The sequence below is a fragment of the Chionomys nivalis genome, chromosome X (genome assembly GCF_950005125.1).
Source record: "Chionomys nivalis chromosome X, mChiNiv1.1, whole genome shotgun sequence".
Taxonomy (NCBI): Eukaryota; Metazoa; Chordata; class Mammalia; order Rodentia; family Cricetidae; genus Chionomys; species Chionomys nivalis.
In genome coordinates, this window is record NC_080112.1 from 132,302,191 (window position 1) to 132,315,862 (window position 13,672).

At 42.4% G+C, this 13,672-nt stretch overlaps 1 protein-coding gene across 11 annotated transcripts in view; it reads left to right on the top strand.

The window, feature by feature from the left end:
* Positions 1 to 4,190: 4,190 nt before the first annotated feature.
* Reps2 (RALBP1 associated Eps domain containing 2) overlaps positions 4,191 to 13,672 on the top strand; it is a 294,750-nt gene continuing 285,268 nt past the window's right edge. For all 11 annotated transcript variants that reach the window (XM_057759194.1, XM_057759200.1, XM_057759196.1 and 8 more), the window contains exon 1: positions 4,191 to 4,550. In XM_057759194.1, coding sequence (XP_057615177.1) covers positions 4,317 to 4,550 — 234 coding nt within the window. In that variant the 5' untranslated portion in view covers positions 4,191 to 4,316. The remainder of the gene's footprint in view (positions 4,551 to 13,672) is intronic.

Consider the following 13,672-nt stretch of genomic DNA (forward strand, 5'->3'; position numbering starts at 1 on the left):
TACACACACAGTAAACACTTCCTGCCCTACCTAAATGCTGGTTATTTCAACCATAGATTGATGTGAGACTGCCTGCATATCATGTGATTCTACTGTTTGATAAATATTTCTCAGTTTTAGTAAATTGGCTTGAATAATGAAAGAAATGAACTCCAAATGTGGTGCCCAGTTGGGCAAATTATACCAGTTCTACGTTCATTTTTTTTTTTTAAATCTGTGAAACGAAGGTAAAAAGGTCTTCATGCTGGTCATAGTAACTGTATTAGTATTTCTCTGTAGCTGTTATAAAAATAGTATGGGCAAAAGCAACTTATCAAGGAAAGTCTTGATTTTGGCTTAAGGTTCTAGAGAGATAAGAGTTCCTCATGGCAGGGAGGCATAGTAGCAAATGACAGGCATGGCAGGAGCAGGGAGCTGAGGGCTCACAACTTGGACCACAAACATGGAGCAGGTAGTGACCTGGAAGTGGTGTGCAGCTATAAAGTCTCAGAGTCTGCCCCAGTGATGCACCTCCTCCCGAGAGACCACACCACCTAAACCTCTCCAAATAGTGCAGTCAACAAGAAACCAGGGGTTTTAACATGTGACCTATGAGAGGCCTATCTCATTCAAACCACTACAGTTACACATACCTGTAATCCTAGCATTTGAGAAGTGGAGGCAGGAGGATCACAAACTTGAGGTAAGCCTGATATACAAAGTGAGATCTTTCATCTCAAGAAAATGTCTTTCTGACTGGATGTGGTGTTGCATGCCTGCAATCCCAACACTGAACAAGTGGTGACAGAAGAATCAGGAGTTCAAGGCCAGTCTGTGCTGCAGGAGACCCCGTCTAAAACAAGAAAATAGTATCTGTCTGTCTATCTATCTATCTATCTATCTATCTATCTATCTATCTATCTATCTATCTATCTATCTATCTATCTATCTATCTATCTCTATCATCCATCCATCCATCCATCCATCCATCCATCCATCCATCCATCCATCTATCTATCTATCTATCTATCTATCTATCTATCTATCTATCTATCTATCTATCTATCTATCTATCTATCATCTATCTTCCTAATTTACCTTGGAGTTACTGTGAGGCTTGTATGAGATAGTATGTCCAAAAATATCATGTAAAGCTTTTTATTGCACCCCACTATAAGAAAGTCAGGGGCTATGATAGCCTGTATTTGTTCTTCCAGGAGTCCTTGGGGGAAGTGGGCTTATTGCCTAGCACATAGAGCAGACTTATCGGTTACAGAGTTACTCTCCAGGAAAGCTAAGAACAGTTGGAAAAGTAGGAAGCAAATTATCTATTTCTTAGCTTCCATGTTCCCGAGAAGGCATGGCAGTCATGGAAAGTGTGATGGGACTTTGAAGTAGATATTCTCTGTATCTAGGCAGTCCCTGCGGTCTCGCGACTTCATTCTTTCTGCGTTTATGCCATCTTCCCTCCCAGCGACTGTGAAGCAAAGAGTGTGGAATAAAGGATCAAAGCTTTGAAGAGAGAACTTTCTGCATTTGTAACCAAACCTGGGTTCACCTCTTGGTGAGTGCAAAGTTAAGACAGGCAAGGACAGGGCAGGGCAGAAAATATGAGTAGCAAAAATGTTAGTAACTGTATCGGGCAAGGAGAGCCTGGGAGTTATAGCCAAAGCTGGACCTCTGTGAACAAATGAAGCATGGGGATTTTATTCTGGGAGCCCACACACATGCAGATGGGAAAGCCCTTTAAGGGTAGGCACATTCCTGAGAAAGCTCATTAAAATGTGCTAATTCAGGGAGAAGAGACACATTTCTGCATCTTCTTAGCTTAATGTCATTTAGCCAGTGTTCTAAAAGCTACGACAGGCCGACAACACTTGTGGACCTTCTCAGTTTGCATGAAAGATAGCAGGAATGCCTCTGTGCATGCTCAAATTCCATGAAACTTTAAAAGAAAAAAGAAAGGAAAAAAATGCCAGGGCATTATTGAAGGCATATTACATAGGAGATTGTCTAAAAGTTCACTGCTTTACTTAGCTGTTAACATGCTTGGGCTGAATCTTCTTTTCTTTTTCTTCTCTAGTACTGGAGGCCATTCTTGTGCTTGCTTGGTACATGCCAGGCAAAAACTGTGTTACTGAGTCATATTTCCATCATGGATCTTCTATATTTTATTTCTCCAGAGTCCAAAGTGGAAGTATAACTCTGGCCATAATTGAGGTTAAGACATTCCTTTTTTTCTTTCAAATATCTCTTTCTTCCCCTTTCCCTTTTAGTTTTCTCCAATCTCATGATTTTTTCCCCCTCTTCTTTCTTCCTTCCATTGGTCCTTATTTTAGTTGACTATAACATCAACGTATATTTGTTATCATTCATAGTATTTCTTGAATTGGCATTGTTTTTTTTTTTTGCCTTTTTTGTATTGTTACTGTTCTTGACACAGGTCCAGCTATGCAGCTCTGGCTGGTCTGCCTCTGGAGTGCCAGGATTACAGGCATGTGCCACATCTGGTCTTAATTAAAATAAAACTATTTGGGATGAAATATACCTCTCTCTATATATGTTATTATATAAAGACTGCATATACACATATAAATGTCTCCCTCTCTACGTATTTTTTAAGACAATGGCTCACTATGTAGCCCTGGCTGGAATGAAACTCATTATGTAGACCAGGCTGGTCTTAGCCTCACAGAGATCTCTCTGCCTCCACCTCTTGAGTTCTGGGTTTAAAAAAGGTGTGTGCCACCAGTTCCAGCTCTAACACGTTCTCTTAGTAGTGGTTAATCATCAACAGTTTCCCTCTTTGGGTTAGTGTATGTACAGTGGGTACGTTTGTGTAACTCTTCTCAAGAACAATGGCACTTGGATTTTTCTTTTGGAGCCCAGCATGGTAGCACACGCCTCTATGCCAGCCCTTGGAAGGCAGAAGCAGGCAGACCTCTGTGAGTTTGAGGCCAGCTGGGTCTACAAAGAGAGTTCCAGGTCAGTCAGGGTTATGTAGAGAGACTGTCTTTAAAAATGCAAATATACAATACTGATGTTGAAATTTGCAGTGTTGTTGTGGGGCAGACCTTTCTTTTTCTAGTAGATTGGTTTTGTGGGCTAGCTTAGAACTCACTATGTAGCCTACAGTAGCTTAAAAAATTCAGGGTTCTTCTGTCCCAACCTCCTAGTGTTAAGGTTAGGAGCAACAGCCACTACACTTAGCATACACTTTCTCTTCATAGAGGCTTGACTAGAGCAATAGCCCTAGGGGAGGAAGCCCATTTGAAAAAAAACACATGGGGTTTATAAAGTTCTGGGTTCTAGTGTTGATTTTTTTTGGTAGGAACTTGAAAATTTTTGTATTAAAAATATGCTTGTTTTCCTGCCAAAAGAAGTATCTTTAGAGCCTGATGTCTTAAGGAAAAAGGTTGTCTAAAAAAGAAAAAAAAAAAAACCCATCGCTCCAGAAGGCGAGGACTCTGTGTTACAGAGGTCAGTTCTTTCAGGAATCACTAGGCATAACTTTTCCACACAGTGCCCTCCCACCGTTTCCCAGATTTCAGTAGAGCACTGAGCAGAATGGAGTTCACATCCTCTAGGATTTAAGAGTAACTTCTGGCATTTCTTAGTAAGGCTCAAATCCAGACCCAAGCCATACCTGAGAAAGTGACCTAACCCCATCACCATCTTCAAAGCTGTAGAGAGGCGCTGGGACCCCATTCGTAAGAACATCTCTGTTCTTTAGCTTTTCAGGGCATAGGCAATACTATTATAGAGGAAGAGAAATCCAACTTTTCGTGCCTGGTCCCTTTTCTAAGTGGACACCACTTCTGTTCCGGACTCTTAAAGAGAAAACATCTCAGTTTTTCCCATCCCCTGAAAAGCGCTGTTTGTTCTTCTGTGTGTGTGTCCAGGTGTTCCCATGCCAGTCAGGGTGGAGAGCCCAAGGTACCCCTCAGGAGCTGCGTGGGCTTGGATAGGCTTTGGCAGCCACTCTCCAGGTCTGGCCTCCCCTGCAGAGCCGGTGATAAGCTTGGGGAGGCAGCTGGCTGAGTTGTGCTCCTTACCTGGCGAAGAGGCGGGGCGGAGCGGCCGTCAGGGGAGGGGCCCAGGTGGAATCCCGGGCTGTGATTGGTCGGCGCCGCGCCTGTCTCCATGTGCCGCGCGTCCGAGGCACAACATTCAAGCCCGGGGGGCGGGGCCGGCGCGCGCTTGGAGGAAGCAGAGGCGCTGCAGCTGCGGGGCGTGGGGGCGGCGGCTTCGGAGGCCGAGGCGGCGGCGGTGGCCCTGACCGAGGCACCGGCACCGCGACCGGGAAAGCGCTCGGCCGGGACCCCACAGGAGGCCCTATGGAGGTGGCGGCGGGTGGAGGCTGCGGCGCGGGGCCGCCGTTGCTGCTGAGTGAGAGCGAGCAGCAGTGCTACTCTGAGCTCTTCGCGCGCTGTACTGGCGCTGCGAGCGGGGGCCCGGGACCTGGACCCCCCGAGGCTACCAGAGTCGCCCCCAGCACTGCCACTGCGGCCGCTGGTCCAGTAGCCGATCTGTTCCGAGCGTCCCAGCTGCCACCGGAGACGTTGCACCAGGTATGTTTCTGCGCTCTTTTATCCCTCGCGGGTCTGTGGGGACGGTGTCTATGGAAGAATGGGACGACAACGACTATTCCCGGGGATCTAGAGGGCGGTGGCCAGGGCGGTAAAAAAGGGGGAGTGCTGTGCAGTCGAGGATGGCGGCGACGCCCTTGTCCCCGGGGACAGCAGCCTCCTCTGCAGCTCATCTCCTCACCCAGTGCTTGGATGCGCTCTTCGTCCCTTGAGAGAGTCCAGCACCCCTGTCGTTTCTGGGGGTTCTTCAGCCTCCCAGACCCAAAGTTTGCCCTGTTCTGGAAGTGATGTTTGTTTTGGCTGGTGTCTGCTTTAACCTCTGTTCCTTTCTCCTGCCCCTCCCTTTGTTGACTGCACACTCAGGGTGCCTTGCTGGGATTTGAACTTGAAGGGTGTGTACATGTGTGTCTGTATGGCTCTTGGCCTAGGACTACATGCTGTCCTCTTTTTTTTATTTGTGATATGTATCTGCTACATACATTTGCTCAGTAATGTGTTTCTGATTATTAGTATGAAACTGCAAAATCTTAATGCCCAGTTGTAGAGCAGGGACTTGGGGCTGCAAGAGAAGAGCATTGGTCAAGTCCAAAATAAGTTCCCCATTTGGGCCCAGGGGCTGGACTCAGAAGTATATAGCTGTACTTTCCCATTTTATTGTTCCTTGACTTTGACGTGGAGTTACGAAACAAAGGGTGTCATAGCTTCTTTCTGCCCGCCCCATACCTGGAAAGGAGGAAGGGATGATTCGCAGCAGGTGCTGTTTTTGTTTGGTGCTTTCCTTGAAGCTTGCAGAAAGACTGCTTGTTAAGCCTTTTGTCTGTCATTTGTTGTCACTAGCAGTAACTGGTGATAAAATTGTTAAGTTATTAACACCAACTGAATATTTACAGTGTCGAGCAAGGCTTTCACATGTAGTTCCTAGGGCGTGCTGAGGACTTTATGGTTTGCTTGCCATATCATTCATTGCCTTTGTGGGGTTTTGCCTTTTTGTCAGTCAAGATTGGTTTATACTGCTGGAGCATACATATATGCTCATGTGTTTATGAGTGTGATTTGAGCCACTTGCTTTACCTTTTCGAATTTAGGATTTCTGAACATGATTAGTATTCATAGAATTTGGCATGGCTGTTTTTTTCCCTGTAGAATTCCTTGATAAGAAGATAGGTCAGCCACTGCTGCTGAGCAGTTGAGTTGCTCAAGGTGATGAGGAAGTCAGTGTTCTGAAACAAACTGTAGCTCTTATAGTGACTTCAGGATACTCACGAGCAGAATACATTTACTACATTGCTGGGGCAATGCACCCAATAGGTGGGCTGGGCATGTGGCAGGGGTTATTTTGTAGTCAGTAATACATCAAGTGTGATAAGAGGAAGGGGGCATCTGAGAATTGGTTGAGGTTTTTTCAGGAATTGGAGAGGGGGCTTTCCTGTGTGCTAACAGAGGCTTCCTTGAAGTTGACATAATTGAAAAAGACCTCAAGGTACAGGGACTTAGAGTGGAAAACTGTACACAAAGACTGTTTCAGATGTTAGCAAAAGAGGTCATTCCTAGATTGCTTGTAGGAAGTCTGAGCTTTATGCTCCCTTACTAACTCCAGAAAATCAACCGTACTTCCTTTAACTCAGTAAAATTAGAATAGCCCACTTCTCTTGGTACAGTGTAAAAATTAACATTTAAAGTCACCCTGAACTTGGATAGGTAATCAAAGTTGGCATCTAGTGGCCATCTAAGTTTTATCTATCACTTTGGTGCTTTGTCTAACTTCATTGATTTCACCTCATTAGAGTATTGGCTTTTTAAAAACAAATGTAGAAAACTTTCCCCTTTCCCTTCTAAACAGGAACCTGTAAGTTCAGATTTAACTGGCCCAACAGGTATAACTGCTCAGATCATTGAGACAATAACAAGACCTGGTGGTTTCTATGGTTAATAGCCAGGTTTTCCTCTTAATAAGCGTACGATTAAGATTATTATAATCTACGACTGGGGATGTAGCTCAGTGGGTAGAGTGTTTGCCTAGCATGCACAAAACACTGGATTTAGTTCCCAGCACTGCATAAAAATCGGATGTGGTGGCACACACCTAAAGTCTCAGCACTCAGGAGGTAGAGGCAGAAGGGTCACAAGTCAAGGTCATACTCAGGTAATTTGAGGCCAGCCTGGGTAAATGAGAACTTGTCTTTAAAAAGAATCTTATTATCTATTAATAAAGAAGAAAATCTGGCCAGGAGTAAATGCCCTATAAAATACATAATTTTACTGGGCGATTGTGATGTATTCCAGCACTTGGAGGCAGAGGCAGAAGCAGAAGGATCTTTATTAGTTTGAGGCCAGCCTGGCCTACAGAGCAAGTTCCAGGACAGCCAGTGAGGTTACAAAGAGAAACCCTGTCTCAAAAAAAAAAAAAAAAAAAAAGAAAGAAAGAAACAGTTATAACAACAACAACAACAAAATCTTAATTTTATTTCCTTTTAGAAGCATAAAATTAACTACTGCATCTGGGCGGTGGTGGCTCACACCTTTAATCCCAACACTCTGAAGGCAGAGACTGACGGATCTCTGAGTTCGAGGCCAGCCTGGTCTACAAGAGCTATTTCCAGGACAGGCTCCAAAGCTACATAGAGAAACCTTGTCTTGAAAAACCAAAAACCAAACCAAACCAAACCAAAACACAATCTCCACTGCATCTATTATTTAGTTTTAGAAGTAAACCTACAGATTATTGTAGGGTTTTCACCAGTTTATATAGAAATATTTGTATATACTTATAAATTGTATGCATAACATTTTATATGTGGGATTTAGATACCTATACACTTATCTATAAAAATATTAACACTTGTTATGGTTAAGAATCTTCTAAAGATCCATGCATTAAAGGTTTGGTTTTCAGGATAATGTTGTTGGGAGGTGATTGTAAGCTTGAGTGGGCATAGGAGGTCCTTAAATCACACAATAGCTAACTCCAAATGATGAATTTAATATTTAACTTAATGAATTGACAAACATGTAGACTAGTTTATAATGTCCACTTTTATATGGTATCACTCTCTAGAGATGCTGCTCATGTTTCAGGCTGATAGTTATAATTGGTTTTCATTTTTATGGTAGGTCATCCTTGGGCATCAAGATTAGTTATAAAATTCTGTTCAATCTATATTATCAGAAGTCATTGAATGGGGGAAGAAGCCCAATAAGTAGTATCTGTTACATTTGGATTGTGGTAAAGAAGTATGTCCAGGCTGTGAGAAGTAGTTTTTGTTTTTTTTTAGATTTATTTAATTTTTTATATGTATAAACATTTTTTTTCTGCATGCATGAATGTGTTCTCTGTCTCTGTCTCTCTCCTCTCTCTCCTCTCTCTCTCTCTCTCTCTCTCTCTCTCTCTCTCTCTCTCCTCTCCTCTCTCTCTCTCTCTCTCTCTCTCTCTCTCTCTCTCTCTCTCTCTCTCTCTCTCTCTCTCTCTCTCTCTGTGTGTGTCTGGTGCCCACCAAGGTAAGAAAAGGGCATCGGATTCCCTGCAATCTACAGGTACAGACAGTTGTGAGCTGCCATGTGGGTGCGGGGGATTGAACTCTTGTCCTTTGCAAGAGCAGCAAGTGCTCTTAACCATTGAGCCAGCTCTTCAGCTCAGTTGGGGATGTTTTGAAAATCTCTGTTCTCAATCTCTTGGCTGAGAAGTCATTAATTTGAACTCAGGGTCTCTCATAGCCCAAGCTGGCCTCAAATACACTAGCTTGCAAAAGTTGACCGTAAACTGCTGCCACTACCTCCCAAGTGCTGGGATTACAATGTGTGTCAGCACAAGTCACTCATTTAAAATTTAAAAAAAACTTTGAAGAAACTGCTTATTCACTAAGGAAACCAACAAAATCCTGATCAGGAAAAATTTCCTGTTATGAGAGAGATTATTAGCCAGAAACATTTTTTCTTATAATTTTAAATTATTTTATTTTTGAAGTAATACAATTGCATTATTTTCCCCTTCCTTTAAACCCTCCCATATACCATGCCCTGCTCTCGTTCAAATTCATGACCTGTTTTTGAATTAATTGTTGTTACATGCATATATGTATTTGTATATACATATATCTTCCAAAATACAACCAGCTCAGTGTGTATAATGTTACTTGTTTTCAGGGCTGGCCACTTGGTGTTGGGTAACTAATCGATGTGCTCTTCTGCAGTGAAGACCCTACACAGCATTCCTCAGTTGCTTTAGTTTCTTGTATAGGGTTTAGGCCTCTTGGACTCTCCCGTCATCTGTGTATATTGTTGTTGTCTTTGGTCAGTTCATGTTGAGACATGGTGGTAAGATATTGTGGGTGTAGCTTCTGAGGGTGCTAGGAGACAGCCTCATAGAAAACTCCCTGGACCTCTGGTTCTCAGAATCTTCCCACTCTCTCTTCCACAGTGATCTCAAAGTGTTAGGTGCTGGGGCGTTTTATAGATGTATCTGTTGGGACTGGGTCCCATAACTCTGCACAATGATTTGTGGTTTTCTCTAATGGTCTATCTGTTGCAAAGAGAAGTTTCTTTGATGAGGGGTTAGAACTACACTTATCTGTGGGTATAAGGAAAAATACTTAGATGTAGTTAGGGATTATGCTGGTTTAGTAAAGTGGTGGTTGTAGACTTCCATCTAAGATCTGTGACTGCACCTGGGGAGTTATTTGGTTAGGTTTCCAGTACCAGGCATAATTTTTTTCTTGTTGTTCAGTTAGAGACTTGTTTTAATTACCTTTAAGATATGAATATCACTACTGTACCTTTGGGGTTATTGTGCCATGGTTTTTTTGTGGTTCATTGTTAGCCAGAGCTATTTTTTAAAAATGTAAATGAGGGGCTGGTTCAGCATGTAAGAGCACATACTGTTTAGTTCCCGGCATCCATGTTGGGTGGCTCATGACCCCCTGTAACTACAACTCCATTGGGTCTGATATCATCTTTTGGCTTCTGTGGATACTATATTAATGTGCACCCTCACATACATACATACTTTAAGATAAAATCTTTAAAAATGTAAATGAAACAATTTATTACTTCCGGTTCTTTAGATCACATCATTTTATAGCTAGCATGTATTTTATCGAGACAAATTTTCATTAGTAATGGCTAGCCCTGAGTACCCAGAAGTTAGCCTCAACTCTTCTGTCTCAGTCTCTGGAGTTATGGGATTCCAGTTGTGTGTCACTGTAACATATACTTGAGTGAGATAAGAGGGTAACACACTAAAAGCCATTATGTTATAGTACTGTTTAGGAATACTGTTTGCAATAGTGTTCATTTTTCTTTTTTGAGACAAAGTCTCATGTAGTCAAGGCTGGTCTCAAACTCACTATGCAGCTGAAGATAATTTTGAACTCTCTATCCTCCTCCCTCTACTTTCCAGGTTCGGGGATTACAAGCATGTACTACTGTGCCAAGTTTGTGTTTTAAAAGGAGAATAGATTCCAGCAGATACAGCAAGTACCAGATTTAATACCAGATCCAAGGCACTGCCTGGTTAAAACAATATTAAGTATGGTGCAGATAGAGCCATGCCTATTTGCCCAGCTCTAGGGAGACTGAGGTAGGAGGATAGCAAGGTTGCAACCAACTTGTTTTGCATAGTGAGACAATACTTCAGCATGCATGATTTAAAATTATTTTCTACTTTTGTTATATACACAGATATGTCATATATCATATAGATGATCAAGAAAACAAAAATATTTTTATGTTATTTCAGTTTAAAATGAGACATTGTATTCTTTGAGACAACCTTCTGCAAACTTGTTTTTCCTCTCATTGTTATTTTTTTTGGAATTTGTCCTTGTTGACACATGCCCCGTCAGTTCATTTATTTCCTTTTGAAAACTTTATTACCCACTCTTACAGTGAGTCGTCATTGTGATATTGTAGAGAGAGATCCTTATGCCAAAGGAAAGTAAGCCGCCTTCCTGATAGATGCACCATGCCATACAACTGGGGGATTGTTTTAAACACACATGAATGTTAAAAATACCCATAGGTACTAGAATGCACGCTGACATTCTTTAGGTTGACAGTGGCTTTTTAATCTAACTGGGCATTCATGGACTTTCTTTTTTTATTATTTAGAGAATGCTCTATTAGTTTCTGTAATCAAACTCACAGAGATAAGACTTTAAATATTTAATGGGAAAAAACCTTAAGTTTAACATTTCTAGACCAATATAGCTATTAATTTCTGTACAGTGCCAACCCAACATGGCAAACTGGGGTACTTTTTTTCCAAAGCTGATAGCACAACTGAAGTTTCCAAAAATTCAGATTTACACAATATGTACTTATGCATATATATGACCAGTAATATTAGTATGCCATGCATCAATAGGAGCAGCAATAGCTTTTCTAGGTTCTTCAGGCATCTGAACAAAATTGTAGCGTCATCCAGTACATTCCATTAAGAAAAAGAAATGTAGTGGCACACACCATTAATCCCAGTACTCAAGGGGCAGAGGCAGAGACAGGTGGATCTCTATGAGTTCAAAGTCAGCTCGATCTACATAGTGCGTTCCAGGTCAGCTGAGGCTGCACACCAAGACACTGTCTCAACCCCTATCCCCTCCCCCCCAAAACAAACACACACCACATCACACACACCCACATACCCACATACCCTACTACCACCACCATTCCATAAAATTGCAGCACAGTTCTGTTACTGTTGTGGTACATGGCATTTTTATTTATTTTTAAATTTTACATTCCCATCTCCAACACCCTCCATATTCCACCTTCTTTTCCAATTCAAATGACTTCTTCTTTAATTATTCTCTCTCTCTCTCTCTCTCTCTCTCTCTCTCTCTCTCTCTCTCTCTCTCTCTCTCTCTCTATATGTACATGGGTTTAGGGCTGACCACTTGGGATTGGATAACCTATATCAGGGGCTTAATCCCAGGAGAAAACTGATTCTTGCTCTCTTTCTTGTGTCCTTTGTTCTCTCTCAGCAGCCATTCCTTGCTTATCTATAGCTCTTCATCTAGAGGTAGGACCTTGTGGAATTTCTGCCATCCACATTAGAATGTCAATTGGTGCTATTATTCAGGTCTTGTTTATGCAACCAAAATCTTGAGATTTCATAGGTGCAGTTTCCCTCTCACATAGAAGGGACAGTCTGTTAGCACGTGTTCCGATCCTCTGGCCCTTTCAATCTTCCCATCTCTTCCTTCTCAATTTTCCTAGAGCCTTAGGTGTAGGAGTTGTGTTATTATTGTACCAATTGGAGTTGGCACCTTGTACTTACTTATTTTCTGCATTTTGGCCACTTGTGGATCTTTGTAGTATATACTCTGTCTTCTGTAAAAAGAAGCTGCTGTGCCGAGGTGTGAGAGCTACACTTGTCTGTAGACAGAAGGTAAGCATTTAGAATACAGCTAGAAATTATATTGATTTAGGAAAAATGACAGTAGTGGGTTGTTCCCTAGGCTCTATGACTTCTCCAGCCATGGATAGTTGGCTAAGTTTATACTACCAGACATGAAGTCCTTCATATTGAACATTTCTTAAGTCCAGTTAGATAGCGTTGTTACCCCCAAGATAAAAGTGCTGTTATTGTACCATTGGGGAAATCTTGCAGGACCAGTCATTGTTGTGGTTCACAGGCTTAACAGCTGCCTAGGACTATTGATTGCTTTTTTTCTCTCTTGGCAGCTTACCTAGCACCTTTTGATACTATGAAAGCTAGTCCTAGTGGGGGAGGGGGAGGCTTTCTGGTAAAATCCAGCTTATGTATTCAGCAATGGGGATTTATCTTCAACTTCTGGGAGGCAATCAAGGGCAATAGCAATAGACTATATTGTTTAGGGAGTCTCTTGGATTACCCTGACCAACAACTAGAAAGTAGGTTTTTCATGCCTGATGCTAGGGTTTTTGTTAGATGTCTATGGCTCTTGCAGGGAGCATTATTACTCCATGTAGCACAACTCCACCTAAATGCTCTCTGTGTTTCTCTCTCTGTGTGTATGTACCTGTAATACACACATCAATATAAGGAATAGATTTTAAGTAAGCTTATAAAATGTTTCCTTATGGCTTCTTTTGTTTTTCTCTGTGTATTCCTCCTGGTTGTCCTGAAACTCACCCTGTAGACCAGGAGGCCTTGAACTCACAGAGATCCACCTGCCTCTGCCTCCTGAGGGCTGGGATTAAGGGCATGCACTAACACCACCTCCCGCTCCTTGCAGTTTTTAAAAACATCCTTGGTATTATTTCTATCTCCTACATTCCATTCCCTCTGTATTATTCTCCCTCCTCCATCCCCAGTTTTCCTCTTTTCCCCTTTATAGCAGCTGTGTCCTACTTTCCCCTGCTCTATTTTCTTGGCTTCTGCAGTTACTCCAGGTTATATACTCAGATCTAAAGATTTAGATAGAGTTAAGATACACATGAAGAGATAATATGTGGCATTTGTCTTTCTGGAGTCTGGGTTACCTCACTTAGTATATTGTATATACTAAGTTATAGCCATTTTCCTGGAAATTTTTAATTTTCTTTACTGCTGAACTTAGAATTCCATTGTGTATGTCACTTATTATTATTATTAAAAAATTCCACCTCCTCCCCTCCTCCCATTTCCCTCCCCCATCCTCCCACTTCCCCTACCCCTCCCTCTCCAGTCCAAAGAGCAGTCAGGGTTCCCTGCCCTGTGGGAAGTCCAAGGTCCTCCCCCCTCCATCCAGGTCTAGGAAGGTGAGCATCCAAACAGGCTAGGCTCCCACAAAGCCAGTACATTCAGTAGAATCAAAATCCAGTGCCATTGTCCTTGGCTTCTCAGTCAGCCCTCATTGTCTGTCACATTCAGGGAGTCCGGTTTGATCACATGCTCCATCAGTCCCAGTCCAGCTGGCCTTGGTGAGCTCCCAATAGATCAGCTCCACTGTCTCAGTGGGTGGGTGCACCCCTTGTGGTCCTGACTTCCTTGCTCACGTTCTCCCTCCTTCTGCTCCTCATTTGGACCCTGGGAGCTCAGTTCAGTGCTCCAATGTTGGTCTCTGTCTCTATCTCCATCCATTGCCAGATGAAGGTTCTATGGTGATATGCAAGATATTCATCAGTATGGCTATAGGATAGGGTCATTT